The sequence below is a fragment of the Brienomyrus brachyistius genome, chromosome 9, assembly GCF_023856365.1.
Source record: "Brienomyrus brachyistius isolate T26 chromosome 9, BBRACH_0.4, whole genome shotgun sequence".
Classification (NCBI taxonomy): Eukaryota; Metazoa; Chordata; class Actinopteri; order Osteoglossiformes; family Mormyridae; genus Brienomyrus; species Brienomyrus brachyistius.
The window spans coordinates 9495483-9514098 of NC_064541.1; the positions used below are offsets into that span (position 1 = coordinate 9495483).

General features: G+C 49.7%; 1 protein-coding gene across 1 annotated transcript in view; it reads left to right on the forward strand.

Annotated features, from left to right (window-relative positions):
* Window positions 1–18616, forward strand: part of LOC125748864 (protein MTSS 1-like) — a 45652-nt gene that overhangs the window by 20055 nt on the left and 6981 nt on the right. Inside the window, 8 exon segments of the mRNA XM_049025523.1 lie at window positions 9044–9072; window positions 9074–9129; window positions 9562–9653; window positions 10059–10133; window positions 14098–14255; window positions 14344–14451; window positions 14983–15080; window positions 16628–16838. Coding sequence (XP_048881480.1) covers window positions 9044–9072; window positions 9074–9129; window positions 9562–9653; window positions 10059–10133; window positions 14098–14255; window positions 14344–14451; window positions 14983–15080; window positions 16628–16838 — 827 coding nt within the window.

The window sequence follows — 18616 nt, forward strand, 5'->3', positions numbered from 1 at the left end:
ACTGTGGTGTAGCAGTGATAGGAACCCAGTGACAGCTGATAGTAAAGATATATATTTTTAATTGTTTTTTTAATTAATTAATTTTGATTAAAGTTGAGATATCTGTGATTATATATCCTGTTTTTTGGTTAGTCACTCAAACCTGCAGGTGAGGCCTTCGCTCTGGCCGCCCCTCACGCCGTGTTTATGAAGATAGGCCCAAACCTGCAGGTGAGGCCTTCGCTCTGGCCGCCCCTCACGCCGTGTTTATGAAGATAGGCCCAAACCTGCAGGTGAGGCCTTCGCTCTGGCAGCCCCTCACGCCGTGTTTATGAAGATAGGCCCAAACCTGCAGGTGAGGCCTTCGCTCTGGCCGCCCCTCACGCCGTGTTTATGAAGATAGGCCCAAACCTGCAGGTGAGGCCTTCGCTCTGGCCGCCCCTCACGCCGTGTTTATGAAGATAGGCCCAAACCTGCAGGTGAGGCCTTCGCTCTGGCCGCCCCTCACGCCGTGTTTATGAAGATAGGCCCCCGGGGCGTGGTAATGCGTTAAAGGCCCTCCAACTGGGTCAGTCATCCCGAGCTGCTGCCCTGGCATCTCTCCATCTTCCCAAGGTCTCCCTCCGGTGTGCCAGCTTATCGAGCAGCTGTTCGGACCTCAGTTCTCTTCTTGGGGGGGAGCTTGACAGGTGTATATGAGCCGGGGGGAGGGGGTGGTGGTGGTTGTGTGCCACACCCACCTGTCAGGCAAAGCTTTAACGAGCAGGTGTAACTGTCTGTGACCCACCGGTCAGCTCTGTGGGCGTCCCACGTCTTGCGATGTCTCTGACACGAGGTGAACGCTGAGTAGCCATTGTTGGGAGTGTTACCTGTGTCCAGCTCCAGACCGAGGTGTGGGAGAGGCGGAGCAAAAGCGACAAAGCCGGGCTGATGCAGCTTTGTAAGGTCCAGTTCCTAAACAGTTTGAAATCTTAAGGTTGTACTTCTGTGTGGCCAGCTGCAGGTTTCTGTTACTATCAATAAAAATTCATGTAAAATAATATAGGGCTGACGCGTTGGTTAGCGCTGCTGTTTTACACCTTAGCCCAGAGTTTGAGTCTCGGCCCTGACTCGGTGCTTTTGGAGTGTGCATGTTCTCTCCATTTCGTCATGGGGTTTCATCCCACAGTCTGGAAAATGGATGGATGGGTAACGTAGTGCAATTTTAACCCGTAACCGTTATGGGATCCAGCCTAGATCATGCTGTCAGTCTAAGTTTTGTGAAACACAGGTTTGAAAGCAAGTTATAAATATAGTTCCTGCAAAGTGTTTCAGTGATTTTTGCAAGATTTGAATATATACATTCGGGGGTGCGGGGGGGGGCATGATGGTGAACGTGATTTCCATAAATATTGTCAGATCACTCGGGTACAAGAGTCTTTGGCCACGGTCTGTGACACACAGGTTGAGTTTGGGATTTGGGTGATGCTGCTGTATCCCATATCGCCATCAGTGAGAAAATGGAGAAAACAAACTCCCTCTCCTTTTGGGGGGGGTGGGGGGGTTTCACGCTGGCGCTTTAATTGGACCTAAATGAACGTCGCAGCCTCTGGGGCAAATATAACCTAATTTGTCACGGATGTCAGAGCGATCTTGTCATGAACTGTCTGCCTTCTGAAGTGGGGGGTTGGGGGGGCTGGGCTCAGGGCGGAGGGGGGCACGGGGGGGTCAGAGAAACATCCAGATGTAGCATGGCTGAGTCATGTAGGCGGCAGGTTCTTACAGCTTGGTGTTTTTATTTATTACTTTTTAATTAGGCTAATTGGCATCTCAAGTTTTATAACCTGTTGTCTGCACATGGCTGCGTGTGATTGGAGGTGGACTGGGATGGGATGGGAGGGGATTTGGCAGCCTGCTCCCGCTCTGCTGGAGATGGGGTTTAAGTGACGCGTGTTGACCTGAACACGCGTGACCGCCCACGAGGGCGGCCTGTCATCTGTGGCTGGCTCCGCCTCCTGTCGCTTGATTGGCTTCCACTGCGCCGCACCGTGGTGCTTCCTTGTTCCCCCATCGGCACCGTCCTCATGATTAGAAACAAACCGCGTTCACTCCTCCGTCTCGTCACGTGGGACGCCGGTGTCCCCCAGCAGGCCCTCGAGAGTACAGATACCAGCCCTAGGCCTAGCCCCCCCCTACTAAACTGGTCTAGGAGAATCTCAAACTACACTTTAATTAGTTGTAATTGGATTGTGACACTAAAATAGTGACATCCTCCTGTGCTCACCCTGTTCCCCGTACCACAGACTTATGGGTAATTATGTCGAGGCCTATTTTTTAACCTATAGCCAAGCAAGGCTTAGACTGCTAAATATACCAGTCAGCACTAAAGAAGATGTATTATTACACATTATTAATCCATCTCTCCTTGTCACCCAACACCATCCTCCCATTTCTCTCCGTCCCCCAACACCATCCTCCCATCTCTCTCCGTCCCTCAACACCATCCTCCCATCTCTCTCCGTCCCCCAACACCATCCTCCCATCTCTCTGTCCCCCAACTCCATCCTCCCATCTTTGTCCTCCAGCCTCATCCTCCCATCTCTCTGTCCTCCGCTGTCCTCCCGTCTCTCTGTCCTCAGGTGCCATCCTCCCATTTCTCTGTCCCCCAACACCATCCTCCCATCTCTCTCCGTCCCCCAACACCATCCTCCCATTTCTCTCCGTCCCCCAACACCATCCTCCCATCTCTCTCCGTCCCCCAACACCATCCTCCCATCTCTCTCCGTCCCCCAACACCATCCTCCCATTTCTCTCCGTCCCCCAACTCCATCCTCCCATCTCTCTGTCCCCCAACTCCATCCTCCCATCTTTGTCCTCCAGCCTCATCCTCCCATCTCTCTGTCCTCCGCTGTCCTCCCGTCTCTCTGTCCTCAGGTGCCATCCTCCCATTTCTCTGTCCCCCAACACTATCCTTTCTTCTCTCTCTCTCTCTCTGTCTTCCTAGCCCATCCTCCCATCCTTGCACGTGGCTCTTCAGGTCCCTGCAGCACCGCAGCTGACAGACACACAGGCCCGGTTATTTCGGGCCATGTCCTTGTTCCGGTCACAGGGTGATGCATGGTTGTGTCCCATGGGAGAAGGGGCGGGCAGGGGAAGGGGGGGGTTCTATCCTTCTCATCCACTTGTCACATTGCTTAAATGTCTGCTGTGCCTGCTCCCCCCCCATTTCTAAAATGCCAGCCATAGTACTGTACAGAGGTATGTCAAGTAAGCCCCCCCGCATCAGTGATCATTTGGCGTAGGCCGTGTAGACAGGAATGTGCCTCAGCCCTGGGGGGGTTCTGGGTGCGGTGGTCAGCACCAGCTGCCTCACCAGTTGCTCGCTGCAGTGTGGCTCCGGTGTCAGGTTCTGTCACGTTCCTGGGGGCTTTCTGGGACCTGACCAGGGGTGCTAGAGTCGGCAGGTGTTCTGAAGGGCTGTCTGGGGTACCTTTGCCCCCCCACCCCAATAATCACCCAGAGCTCTGCAGTAACGTAGCGCCGCTCTGGCTAGGAAGTCCAGGCCATACCGTGATGGCATCTTCCGGAACCGCGGTTCGCACAATACATGGACTTGAAGATAATGTACCTCGAATAGGCAGACAGTACTGTGTATGATGTTATGGGGGAGAGGTGAGTGCTTGATATCTTTTATTGTAATATACTTAGTGTCATTAACTGTTTATCCGCTGCTTTAAGTTCTTCATATTGAACAACCGCTGTGATGTCACAGTCCACCGTAACATGGCAAACAGCGACCCCCCCCCTGCAGATTGATGCCGCCTCCAGGACAGACCCCAAAGATATTTATCTCTCTCTCTCTCTCTCTCTCTCTCATATATATATATATATGTGTGTGTGTGTGTGTGTGTGTGTGTGTGTGTGTGTGTGTGTGTGTGTGTGTGTGTGTGCTTAAAATCAGCTCAGACAGAGACTTAAATACGCTCCTTTGGGGCTGAAATGTCCTCCACTCAGCCTGAAGTTCGTTCGATCTGGGCTGAAATGGGTTCGATCTGGGCTGAAATGGGCTCCATCTGGGCCAGATATGAGAAAAAATGTGGGTCCTGGGACTATAATCACAGTTGTCCCCAAAAATATATTATTACGTTTCCAAATATGACACTCTCACCAGCACTCTGACACCATGTTTTGTAAGTTTTCATGCCGACAGGACCACCGGACATGGACATTGTCGTATTAAATTTTGCTGTGTTTTATATTCAAACAATAGCATAAATAAAAAAATGTATTACTTATTGTAAAAAGTATGAAGTAGGAATTCTGGGACTAGTATATGTCAATAGATCCAGTGATTTTTTAAATAAAATTATTATCATGTAACTGTAAATTCTCTGTGGTGGTGAGGTAATCGCAGTGTCCCAGTTTGAAGTGAGTTTCACGGTTTGCTGCAAGCTAGAGCAGATAGTGTGGATATTGCAGGGCTGTTCAGCCCTTTGAGAGCCCTTGAGAAGCTGGGAGAATGTTTGTAAAGCATTCAGAGACTTCGGTCAGTCAGCCCTGAGCGCAAACACTAAATTCTAACGGCTAGCTGTCACCTGGAGCCCCGTCGCCCTTCCTCGTCTGTAATGTCCCCTTCGCTGACAGTGGGTTGGCAGCGTAACGTGGGAAGACCTTCTTAGTGGCTCTGAGGGTCACAGGGAGAGCCTGGCTGGTGGCTTCTGTCCCCAGGTCACTCTTCTTGGCAGCATGTTACAGAAAAAATGGGGACCTAGAAAAATAAAGTGTGACCGTCTAAGTAAGGATCCAGGCAACATGCAAAGTAAAATACGCATATGAACACAGAGGAATGCGTACCCGCTTCTTTTTTTGGCCGATGTCTGTGTGGCTCGTTATTGGTACGGCCTTAGTTGTCTGAATTCGTAAAGTTCAGCCTCAGTTCCCATGCGTTCCTGCGGCTTTTGAATCACGTCCAGGTTAATAACTCACGCTGCCTTTAAGGGACCCTCAGGAGGTGGGGTCACAGTATTTTTCACTTAAGAGAAATAATGCATATGATCTGTATTTCTGCCTGCCTATAAAGGAATATACCCAAGAATCAGTCTTCAGGCTTTCTTTGCTTTTCTTTTTTCCAAATTATTTATTTTGTAGACGTTTTTATCCGAAGCAAAGTACGTTTGAGAGAGCAGGGTCGTCCTGTCCCAGGAGCAGTGTATGGGTTAGGGTCTTACTCAAGGGCCCAACAGAGGTGTGGCTGCTCTGCCAACCCTGGGATTTGAACCAGCGACCTTCTGGTCACGGGCACAGCATCCATCATTGGTCTGGATCTTCCTGGGGTGGTTAATGGATGGCTGCTTCTGTCTGGTATGGATGGCGAGCAAGAGAAGTGGAGAGAGAGAGGGATAGAGACAGAGGGAGAGGGGTAGGGCAGCCTGGCTGACACGAAGGAGGTCTGGAGCAGTACTGCAATGCAGCAACAATCTCAGGCACTGGTGTCACGGCTTTTAATAATGCCCCCCCCCCCGCCCCGTCAGCTGTGGTTATTTATAGACCTGGGGGGGGGCACAGGGACAGATCGTGTCCCACGATTGGGGTTAAAACCCAGGTTCTGAGCTGTGGGGTCTAGCAGGGTGACGGCTGAGGAAGCTCTCGCCTGTGTGCGTCTGTCACTAACGACGTCGGCTTGCAGGCAGGTCCTCTCGTGCGAAGGAGGGCGGGGTCTTGTCTGTCTGTCCGCTCTTTCTGCAAAGTGACATGGCGGGAAGTGGCCCCGGCCCCGGCCCCGGCCCCGTCTCCACGCAACGCTCATAAAACCGCGAGAGACCGAGGCGAGGAGCACTTCTGCAGGTTCTGCATCTGTCTCCATGGCAACGAGCCGTCAGCCGCAAGCGGTAACAAGCTCTTCTTCGTACCGCCTCTCGGCCGCGGCTAGAGCGTCGCCGGGAGGGGGGGGGGGGGCACAATTAAAAACATATTTCTCTGCTGTCTGCTCTGAGTTCCACGGAGGCCTGAATTATTGCACTATAGAAATATTTGCTTATTAAGCCGGACGAGAAGGGGGAGTCATTAGCTACCCGCGGTTATGGTTTTTATTTTTTATCGTCATGGTTGCTGGCTAGGAATAAACGAGGCCCCTGGGCCTGTCACTCACGTAGGGGGGGGTTTGGGCACTGCACAGTCTAGCCCATACCTTGTTACCCGGTTGCTTAGCAAATGCTTGTGCCCAGTCCTTTTGTAGCTCGCGTGTTTGTCATTCCCGCTGCTCTTCTAATGACCCTCTTTAGGGTGCTTCTTGCTCCAGGCTTCTGCTTCGGAGACTCTGGGGGGGGGGGGGGGGGTGCCCAAATCTCATAGCAAGTGCCATTGACATGATGTCATCTGTTGGCACCTCGGGGCTGGCCCCGGTGGCCCCCGTGGCCCCCGTCCGCCTCGCGTGTCGCCGACAGCTGCCCCTATGCCCCTCCATCACTAAATGGGGCGCTTGTTTTCGGAGGAGGATGGAGCACATGAGGGAGGAGGCCGTTTGACTTGCCCCGTCTAAGTGTTCCTGCTTTCGCCGTTCGGATAAATGGCTCCTCTTCATCCTCAGCTTTGACTCCATGCTCGACCTCGTTTCTGCACGCAAAGACGCCGGATGGGATACGCAGATTTAAAAAAGAAAAACGGCAAGAAACGAAACTTAGAAACCGTAACCCCGTCCTCGATGCCCCAGTCGCTCAGTTCACAACAGGATACTCCCTGGCCCTGAAACCCACCATGTCCGCCCTTGGGCAAGCAATCCAGGCCTCGTCTCGGACCTGGGAGCAGAGTGAAAAGGAGCCTCCCTGCAGGGGGTGGGGGTGTAACTCAAGGCCGCGGCTCTGAAAGGCAGGGGTGCGGCCCGTGCTCGGTGTTGGGTGACGGCTCCGGTCTTGCTCTCCTGTTACCCGGTTACCGAGGACGCCATGACAACAGTAGCACAACCTTGACCCAGTGGAAAATTCTGGCCAGTTTGGGGGGGGGGGGGAGCAGGAGAAAGATGGATGGGTGAGAAATTAATAAACTAGGAGCTTGTCCTGGCACTCTGAGGTCCGTAACTGCAGGAGGATGGGGCAGGTGCTCATTATGTGGTGTGGTATTTCACCACTAGCGTGTGACGCCCCCCCCGCGAGTTTTTTAAAAATGCAAAGCTCTTTTATTTAACTGAGACGGGTCAGACATCATTATCGCGTGGAAAGGGCTCGTGGCATACCAGAGGCATTGTTTGGGGCTAACCTGAGAGGGGCCAGGCTGTAATGACCCCCCCCCCATCCCCAAAGAGTCCTAGCGAGGAGCTAATGTGTTAAGGAACGGCATGGGGGGGGGTTAGTTGATCATATTTCATATAGTCCGCACGTCCTACGGAGTTGAGTTTTGAGATGGTGGGGGGGCAAATGCAAAATGGAGAATCTCTTTGGGGTGGGGGGGGAGTGTCACATGTCACTGCTTTCTTTTGACCCTCTGTGACCCCTAGTCTGGTTACATTTGGCCCCATAAGACCTTGTCACGTGCCTGTCTGTGGGCCCAACGAGGACCGGACTGGAAATGCTGCCTTAGCTTCTTACCGACTTTCCCTGTGTGATAAAACAGTATTAGCCCTGTCTATGTACCTAAAGGAGAGACACCATCCCTATTGCGAGTTAATTGGTTGAATAGTTCACTCTTAGCTCCCTCTGTTTGGAAGTACGGTCCAGCGCCACACCAATACAATTCCTGTCCTGACTGCCTTCACAAGCTCCCATGGTCTCGCTTATTCATGTGGAAAGACCGCAGTGGTATTGTCCTGACCTGGTTGCCGAGATTATGGTGTGTGTGTGTGTGTGTGTGTGTGGTGTGTGTGTGTGTGTGTGTGTGTGTGTGTGTGTGTGTGTGTGTGTGTGTGTGTGTGTGTGTGTGTGTCGGACGGGGAGGAGTGCAAAAAACTTCTTGCCCCAGTTTTTTGGCACGGAGGAGCAACTTTGGCTTGGTGAAATGACACCCCCCCACTGTCCTCCCTTCTCCCTATCAAGCAACTGAAACCTACAGCACAAAAGGCATTTGTCATTCTGGGATGACATTACATGTCACTTCCTGTGGGGACAGGCTATTCATCCCGCGAGTGAAGCGGCGTTCGTCCCAGACACGGACACAGCAAGTGTTTCACACCCCCGGCCCCCCACCCCTGCTGACAAAAAAAATAAAATAAAGGACAGAAAAAAGTGGCAGAATGCTGAATCCAGGAGTGGGGGCCCTCATCTAGGGAGCTCCATGCCGACCGTTCCGCATCTCAAGTGACCCCCCCCCCCCCCCCCCCCCCGCCTGCTTTTCTTCTCAGCTTGTGATGCACGTTTACATGTTTAGAGAGAGTGCTATAATAAGGAGTCATGTAACGTGGGGGGGTTAGTGGGGAGAGTGTACCTGGATGGGGGCCTTGCTGTGGGGGGTGGGGGTCAGTATCGCTGGACGGGGCCTTGTTTTCAGTTCTCATGGAGCTCGGTCACCTTTATGGAGTTATATTAGAAGGAATCATCCAGTCCATCCTGGCCCCACTCCCCTCTGTCAGAGAATGAGGTCATCAGCTGTTTGAATCCCCCCCCCTGCGTCGTTACCTCCGCACTCTCCTGCCAAATAGGACTGTGTGTTTGTTAAAACTAGTGGTATTATGGGAAAATGCCTCAAGTGCAAGCCTTTCTCCAGAGTGGTCCAAATCCCGCTGTTTGTTACCATTTAAGGTGTGATATTCCCATACACAGGGCATCAAGCTGCTGTTAATTGCTTTGTTTCTTGCAGTGTTATGTTATAATTAATATATTTCCCATCAGGCCTTGCTCTTTTGGGAATTTCATTTATTGTCAACCCACCCCCAAATTCGATGAGTGTTGTACAGTTTTGGGTGTTTGTGACTTAAAAAAAAAAAAAAACTACCCGCACAAAAGGAAAACCTGGAAAATCGAAGATGTGGGTATGGAAACACCCCCCCCCCCTTGGTTTTGTCTGATGTTGGGGGTCATTATTTGTCTCCATTAGATGACAATATGCGAATCATGAGTGTGGCCTTGTGGGTAACCATGCCGTTTGGCCTCTCTTTCAGGTGGCACCCGTGACATAGGCTCCGCCCTCAACCAGGATGTGTATGCGGCATCGGGGCATCGAAGGAAAGCTGCGGCAGTTCTCCATGTAATGCCTCCATCTGTGATCTGGGACGATGCATCTTAAAGGCGGGGGCGAGGGGGTAGGGGTTACTTAAGGGAAGCCGTCCACCCGCTGCAGGAGCCCTAGACGCCAGCTCCACCACCCCACCGCTGGGAGCAAGCCTCTAATTTCGAGGGGCGATCTGGAGGAAAACATTCCTCTCGAGCCATGCAATAAATCAGCAGCCTGTGCGTGTAGGCCGTCTCTGCTGGAAAAAGCCTGTGTGGCCCTTGGTCTAATTTTAGAGACGTACAGCTGTGTCCTTTCCGAAGTGAAGCACATTTCACAGAGAGGCTCTGTCACGTGTCAGACGCCAGCAACACTGAGCTGTAATCGGACCATTTATTTCTTTATTATTATTACTATTATTATTATTATTTCTTATTTCCTATTTTTTCATGTTCTCCTCCCCCGTAGGGTGTTTTTGGACTGCCTGATAAATCCGCTACAGGACCAAATTGAGGAATGGAAGAGGGGGGCAAACGCGCTGGACAAAGACCACACCAAAGGTCGGCCCCTGCTGCGTGGAGGTCTCATTGCCTCTGTGTCCGCCCTCCCCGCCCTTGTCTTGCTCTGCTCTACTTTCATACTGGCCAAGTTTGCCTCTCCCCCCCCACACACACCTAAAAAGATCCCAATACACATCTGAAAGAATGTTCACACATTTAATGAATATTTAGAGAAGAGTAAGAAGTCAGAGTACAGAAATGAGACAGTGGACCTTTGGAGTGGGGTTCCACAGAGGATTTAGGCGGCGATGAGAGATTCCTAAGGCCTGACTTATTAGAAGGGGATTAGTTTAGGCTCCAGGGGAAAGAAAACGCTCCCGTGGGCCATGCCAAGGGCGTCCCCCCCTCCATGGGCACCTTAGCAGGTCGGAGAGCTCGCATCATCTTACCGTCTGTCTAATGCAGAGTACAAGAAAGCCCGGCAGGAAATCAAGAAGAAGTCGTCCGACACCCTGAAGCTACAGAAGAAGGCCAAGAAAGGTAAGCTGGTCCCCCCCCCACGCCGGGTTGGCAGTCCCGTTCTGTCGCACGCCCCACGATATGCTGAGTACGTGGGCTTTGCCCCGGATCTCTAATCGCCAGCACAGCGGGGACCTTTCATACCAGCTCCAGAGCAAAAATGGCGTGACTTCTGCTCCTTCGCCAGCAGGGATTCCTGAGTTAAATTCCGTTTGGTGTCGGTGGTACCGACCTTAAGACTTTTATAAACGTGATTTAGACTCTGAAACTTCATTCAAAGCCACTGTCCACTTTCCACACTTGCATCTCTTAAACCTGCCTCCACATACGAAATTTCTTGTCTGTGTCTTGTTGTACGCAAGTCATTATTTTGGAAAGAGTATTTAATAACAGTTCTGTTAATTAGGACAGGGTCTTTGCCTATCCGGGCTGACTCGTTACGTGTGAGCAGAGGTACTCCTGAAGGTGACCTGTCAAGGCTCTTAGGCACATTACTGCTGTAATAAATGGAGGGAGTGATTTGTCGCTTTTTATTATTTTTTAATTGCATGTAGCTCCCTTTGAGGTGTGTAGCACTTTGCTCCTCACGCTCTCAGAGGCTGCCACGAAGACGGCAGTGATGAACTGCATTTCCTTTATGTACTTCATTCCCTTGGGGGTAAAAACAGGGAATCGTATTGTGCTCTAGAATGGGTGTTGGGGGGGGTTGGGGGGTAGCGGATGTCCTCCCAGTTTCTCTGTATTTTTGTCAGAATCATCGGTAACATGTTTCTGAATTCTTGTACCCCCTTTGGACCGTGAGGGGTATTAAATATCCGTGAAGCCCCCCCAGGCATGATCCCGTAGTACAGTCTGCTTGTTTACGTGGAGGGGGGGTATTTATATCTGACCAAAAGCATTCAGGTTGTTTGTAAGCAGGGAGCTCAGGGGAATTCCTGATGCGTACTAGACGACCCCCACCAACCCCCCCCCCCCCCACTGTTTCAGGGCCCTAACCGCCATGTTCTCTCTTCATCTCTCTTCCTTATCCCATCCTGTCCCCTTCTTGCCAGCTGATGCTCTGGGTAAGTCTCTCTCTCTCTCTCTCTCTCTCTCTCTCTCTCTCTCTCTCTCTCTCTCTCTGTATCTGTATCTGCTCCTTCTTCCTTCTCTTCAGTCCCTGTTTGCCCATCTGTGGTCCAGGGGTCACCTTTCTCTTCCCCCACCGTTGCGGTTTGTTTTGTATTTGCCTCATGCTCCGAGTCCGGTGACCTCCGGAAATGGAGCCAAAATTGCACAATTAAAAAGAAAAATCTATTTTTATAACTTGTATTTTAAAATCCCTTCTCCGCCTGTGTCATACACTGGCAGGGCACGGCGCCGCCTTCTGGAAGTGCTTAAATTTTACACCACCAACCCCCCCCCCCCCTTTCGGTGGTGATGCTATTTCTGTAACAACAGGGGGTGGGTTGTCGGTAAAAGAATCATGACATTCATTAACAATTATTACCCAATTTAGGCCCTTGCTGGATCTCGCCACATCAGGGACTCGCTGTCTCAAAGACTCATTCCTTATAATGTGTCGTTTCTTAATTTTATAAGCACAGGGTTGCATTATTGCCAACTCCATATTTTGGCTGTTGTGTGGGTTTACACGCTCCTCTCCGACTGGGTCGCGCTGAACTATTTGCTTTATGCAAATCAGTCAGAGGCAAATGAAAACGGGCTGGACTGTATCGCTGTCCTGAATCTGTACCCCCCGCCCCCCCCCAACCCGCGCAGCCTGCCGGGATTTCAAGACTCCTTTGGTTCCGGGGCCGGGAGCACATTTTGCTATCAAATGCATGGCTTGGATTTTTGCTTGAGAATCCCAGGTGGGGAGTCCTTCGGAGTCCCAGTGGGCGGGGCATGTGTTTCCCAGGACCTTTTACTCCGTCATGCAAGCGAAGAGAGCGGCACAGAGCTGGTTGTGCGACGTAAAGGAGCGCCTGGTGGATTTCTGCGGAAACTGAGTGCACGTTCACGGTGCTGTGTGAACCACAGCTTCCCTCTCGCTGCTTCCCGCTGATTAAAAGCCGCCTGCTCGCCCCATTTCATCTTGTGAAGGGCACAGTTTAATCTGAAGGGCACAGTTTAATCACTCCGATTTCTAGAAGGGAGATCTGTGCTTCCTGACCTATATCTGCGAGGCACATGCGCACTGGGGCGGCAGTAAGTCCGCGTGAGCCCCACCGCGGACACGACGGTCCTGACGGGTGGACGAACGAGTCTTTTCTGACGCTCGCATTCCTGTCGTCCCGGTGACGGTTTACGTCAATCCTGGATTTAATGGGGTTTCTCAAGCAAAGCTCCCCGGTCTCGTTGATGCTTGTTGACCTTTGTTAACCTGACTTCTGTGCCGTCTTGCCCCCCCCCCCCCCCCCCCCAAAAAAAAAAAAAAAGTTCACGTCTATAAACTCTAGCACTGTGTTCTGTGTTGTCTTGTGCAGTATTTCGGGAAATAAGTGGTTTGATTTATTTCTTTGGGGGGGGGGGGGGGGGGTGTAAGGTTCGGGTGCAAGTACACAGCTCCGCACCCCACCCAACTCCCCGACGAGGTCATAGCAGAGGCTTCCCACCCAGCTGTCTTTGTATGGTGTTGTCACATGAGGCCTTAATCTGTCTTGTTCCTCCTGGCCTGCCATGGGCAGTCATCGTCTTAAGAACGTCTGGTGAGGGGAGGGGGTTGTGCTTTTCCCACGTCGGCATATGATTCTTAACCATGAAGGTTACAAGATGTGTAAGAAATAAAACAATCAGGCCTATTCCTGTGTGGGCTGATCGATACATTTTTATATGCTTTATTAATACTTAAACAAAGTTATAATTAAGAATTCTTAAAATTCTGTTTCTAAAAATAGTTCAAATATTACTGCTATGTAGATGGGAATAGTATGAAAATGATTATGCATATTTGACACAAGGAACAATTTAATGGGACCAAAAGCTGGTCCAAGAGGAACCTCATCAGATAACTATGCTAGGCGACTGTCCTCTGCATAATCACTCTAGTGCCTGAGTGCTGTAGAGGGAATACAGCCTGTCATTTTGGGGATGGGGGGGGGAACTCCAGTATTTAGGATGATGCGTTTTCGAGAACGTGCGAAATGATCCGTCTGTCTGCTGAGGAAGAATGGAATGAGTGTGTCACTGCTGGACGGAACCCCCCCCCTCCTGTCGACCCAATAACCATTTTGTGACCCTGAGTTCGCTTTCTAAAAATCTGAACATTTAGCAACGACAAAAATTGTTTTCTTCTTTCTTCTTTCTTTCTTCTTTTCTTCATTTGTGAAAATCTATGCCAAATGTATTCCGCTCTATCATTCATTCTTCAGTCAGCTTCCGGTTCCTGTCATTTTCAGAAACCGCAAATGGGAAATGACTGCAGTCCAAAAATAATCGCATTCAGATGGCGTATCATCGATACCAAATTGGCAACATTTGTGATTCACAAGATATGAATATCTGCTTATTTTCCTAATGCCTTCTGCTGCGCTAGGGACCACGCTGCTCCGACTTGGCCGTGTTCAGTGACGCGTGCTCATACACGTGCCCCGAATCTGCCGAACATCCTGCTCTTATTGTTCCGAGAGAGCGCTATCGGGGTCACACTTCCAGTCCTGTCAGGAAGTGGGCTGCCTCGCTACATCCTAGGCGTCAGCCAGTGGGGAACCTGCCGAAGCCTGGCTCATGTGCCAGGTCCCCATTTAATTAGCTTTCTGAGGGTGCCCGATTGAGGAGGTGGCAGTGGACAGTGGAGGGACGGTTCTTTCACCACCTGGCCAGTAGGGGGAGCTATGAGGAAAAGGCCATCTTTTTTTGGGGTCATGTTTACAGCCCACAGTTATGGCATTTCTGGTTAGTTTTAGCTAGTATAACTTTATTTTTATAGCATGGAAGTATGGTGCAGGTTGCAGGGGAGGCTACAGGAGACGGCTACTGGTGACCATGCCACCGCGTGTTTCAGGGAGGGGTGACATACAGCCCCAGCTCGATTGCGCCATGCAAGATGTCAACGACAAGTACCTGCTGCTGGAGGAGACTGAGAAGCAGGCAGTGAGGAAGGCACTGATCGAGGAGCGTGGCCGCTTCTGCACCTTCGTGTCCATGCTCCGGCCTGTCGTGGTGAGCCTCTCCCCGCTCTGTGTATATGCTGCCCCCTGCTGGTTAGGTTATTGCTGCAATAACGGCGATATCGCTCCCTGGCTGCTAGGATGAGGAGATTGGCATGCTGAGTGAAATCACACATCTGCAGGCCATCGCCGACGACCTGAAAGCCCTCACCATGGACCCCCACAAGCTGCCTCCTGCTAGTGAGCAGGTCAGTGCACACTAAACCAGGATCCAGGGGGGCCGGCGCTGTGGTTTTGGCTGCCACCCCCCCCCCCTCCCCCCCACTGAATATTGAATCCACCACAGAAAAACACCGACAGCTTCCAGGAAAGGGGTTGGTCATGCACCACTAATACAGTTAGGACCCCTCACTGTGTTTATAGCTCGGCTGTTTCCATTACGGCAAACGCTGTCTGCGTTTTCGGTCCCGGTCGGTGGGGAGACTCAAAGCAGGGGGGGTCACTAAGTCTTGTTTCCCACGGTGCTGCACCTCTGGTTACCCCCTTCACCTCCAGCTGAAGCTAGTTGTAAGCCCAAGGGAAGGCAGTTCCGTGTCAGAGAGCAATTTGCAGTCTGCTTGGTTTCCAGCATTACGACACTATTGCCAGGGGGTCTTTCAGTTATAGGGGTGTCTGGTTTCTCTCTCCTGGGGGGATTCCGGGGTCTCTCAGGAGTGTGGGCAGCTCCCCAAAGGCTCACAGAGTCCATAACCTGCCTGATTGGTCTTTTTGCCTCCCAGGTCATTCTTGATCTCAAAGGCTCAGACTACAACTGGAGTTACCAAACCCCTCCCTCTTCTCCCAGCACCACTATGTCCAGAAAGTCCAGCATGTGCAGGTAGGTTCAGGCGGGGCTGTGGGGGTCCCTCTGCCGGAAGCGCTCTTGCACAGATATACCTGGTGATGGGATTAAACATGGCTTAAAAACCCAGTGTGAGGTTTATCATTCCACCTTCAGTCACAATCACTATATTGAATGCCATTAAGGCAGTGATTGACAGATTTGGTCATTGCACACAGTCTATTTCTTACTCTCATCATTAGCTGTAGTCTGCGTGCGCCACCCAGTGGCACCTACTGGGAACTGCAGTTGAGTAAATATTGTTTTCATGTTTGATGCTTCCACAGTTTTATGGACTGTCATCTAAAAGCCAGTTGCATTTCAGAGGTGAACTGATTAGTCAATAATACTTTATAAGGAATCGGATCTATGAATCACTTTAAACATGGCATAGTAACCTTTGTAAAGAATGTAAAGCACTGGATGCAGCCTATATTGTCTTATACTTACAGCCTAATATTGACAGGACCTGGATTCACTGATGTTTGGCTGAACGTTTCTGAATCTGCAACGCTTGAAAGTTTGGGTGTCCGAATGGGTTGTGAGATGTGTGAACCAGATCTTACCATAATGCCCCCTCACCCCCTGTGTGACGGTCCCAGCAACTGTTTTCTATATTTTAGTCACTTGCGGTCCCACCCCCCGCCTTCCACGCGGGGCTGTCGGTGCTGCGCTTAAATCGCTTGCAGCTTTACCGAGCATGATGGATGCAGCGCTTGTCGACGCTTTTACGCTTCCCCCATTGAAGTTTTATTTTATTTTATCATTATTTTAAAATCATATTTCCGTTGAATGTGGTATCCCCTGTTAATTTAAATTCATGGTACAGACTTTGGTTTCTGTCGGCTAACCCGTATTCAAATAGGAAGACTCATTCTTATTTTAATAAGAGACACTGGCGGAAAGTCCCGCTTGCGGTCAGGGTACCGGAGGGGGGAGGTCGGCTGCCGGTCGCTGTGCAGCCCGGCCCCTACCCGGTGAGGAGCGGGAGGGAGCGACCCCCCCAGACCGAAACATCAGCAGCTTCTCTGGCTCGCCTGCTCTCTTCACGCTTAACTTTTGGCAGGAGCCGCACCGTTTCACAGTAACGCTGATCAGGGATCATGATTAACCCCCGCATGACAGCGTCCATCTCGGCGATCCGTTACACAGTGTCTTAAAAGTTGTCATTAATGATTTCAATTAGCTATTGATTGTTGCATGTTGTTTATATATATATATATATAACCAGCAAAATGAAATATGTCAACTCCAGTTTTACAGGTTTTACAACGTTTTTTTTGATACTGTACATCTAAAAACAACACTGTGAAGTGTTATAATTTGTATACTAAATAACGCACTTGGGTTTTAAGTGCTGCTTTTAAAAGGATATTTTACCCTTTAAACGTCATGCTTGCTTTTTCATTATTTCTGATTTTGGATGCTCTGCCGGGTGTTAACGGTCCCTGGACTCCCGCTCTTTCCCTGCCTGTCTCTGCCCCCTGCCATGCCCACCCCTGTCTCCGCCCACCCCTGTCTCCGCCCACCCCTGTCTCTAACAGCAGTCTGAACAGCGTGAACAGCAGCGACTCGCGGTCCAGCGGCTCTCACTCTCACTCACCCTCCTCGCACTATCGCTACCGCAGTTCCACCCTGCCCCAGCAGGCCCCCGGCCGCCTCTCCAGCATCTCCTCCCATGACTCGGGCTTCATGTCCCAGGATGCCTTTCAGTCCAAGTCCCCCTCGCCCATGCCCCCCGAGAGCACCCTGCAGGTGAGCCTAACACTGTGAACCTGGACTGGGGGGGGGGGGGCGTGGGGGTTAAATAATTGATGCACAGAGGGCTGGGTTGGATGTCTGTGGTGATTAATGTCTATATATTAATTGTCATATACAAAATATAAGCATCTACATATTACTGTAGAGTCACTTATACTTTTCAAATTATAAACTCTCTATATGAGTCATTCTATAAATTGGGGTTAATTCCATGTCCATTGATGATAAATTAGATTTTCAGATGCATTTATTCTGATGATTTTCTTAAAAAATATTATATTTGACCTCTTTATGGAAATCATATTATAATATCACACAAACTCTGTGCACCATGAAATTCATCACGATGCTCCTGAACGGTCTTTGCCTTGTGCGTTTGAGTTCTGGGTTCTGTCTTGAAACTAAGACAATGACTAAAAACCACTAAAGTCCACCAACCACTGTATTTTATTTCAGAAGTACTAAGTAAATACTAAAGAAAAAAAATTATTTTATCATTTAAATCGTTTAAATATCTTAATTTATAATGTTTATTTTATCTTCATATCCGTGAAGGTTCTGTCAGGTGTTACTAACAGAACTCCCAAGTGTAACTCAAAAATTTGTCCAAATGCCATGTAATCAGCATCACATAATAATAATAATAATTATTATTATTATTATTATTATTATTGTTGTTATTATTTGTATAGCGCCTTTCTCACACGCAAGGATGCTTTACAATACAAACAGATACAATACAATACAATAAAGTAACAGCAAAACAATGGCAATGAGAACGTTACGTACTTGTATAGCATTCCTGAAATAAATGGGTTTTCTTTTGGCCCTTAAAGATGTTAACAGACTTCGCCTCTCGCAGACTGTGAAGAAGTGCATTCCAGAGTGTAGGCGCTGTCACTCGGAAAGCCCTGTCACCCGTAGAAGATAATCTGTGTTTAGATACAGTAAGAAGGTTAGATTTTGCTCTCTGCTGGACATTTTGAATGGACATGTCCTCATTGTTTTTCATATTTCATCTCTAATAGCACATTGTCAATATTGACTGTCAACTATGTTACGTACATTGTTATGGTTTACAATTTTGTAATGATTTTAATGAAATTTAATGTTTAAATTTGATATTAAGCTTCAAGAAAATGACGTGCTCTGCCAGGCAAGGCCCATCGTTGAAATTATGTGTCAAAATAGGGAAATTGTCAGCTGTACTACCTGTCAACTTAGCTACCCAGTAGGGCTGCATCAGCAGCCATCATTTTCTGATCATTATCGTTATCAATTTACATATAATAACATTCATCAACATATTTTTTTTTTAATCCAGTAGTTTTAAATAATGCCAGCAGTGGAGAAATGGCAGAGATGCAGGGCTCACTGGGAGGCCGATCCTGCAAAAAGGGCAGCATATTTGGGGAAGCCTAGAGAGGCTTTCCTAAGCTTAGGTCTTAATACCCTGAGCAGAGTACCGCCCCCAGGCACTGCTCCCGGGGCTGAATTAGCTGCCCCTGCTATGTCATGGAAAGTCACATATGGGTTAAATGCAGAGGACATGTTTCATTGTTGCGCACTGAGTGCTGTGGTGTGTCAACAATGACCAGTGATCACTAAATTCTAAGGAAAGATGAACTCAGTGGCAGAGATGAGAGAGTGAGGGGAAAAAAAGCAAGAGGGTCTATTGGAGGAGAAGCAGGGAAAAGCACAGGCCTGGTCATTCAGCTACACCAGCAGACAGTCCAGAGAGTCCATCAGCCTCAGACAAGAAGGTAGAGATT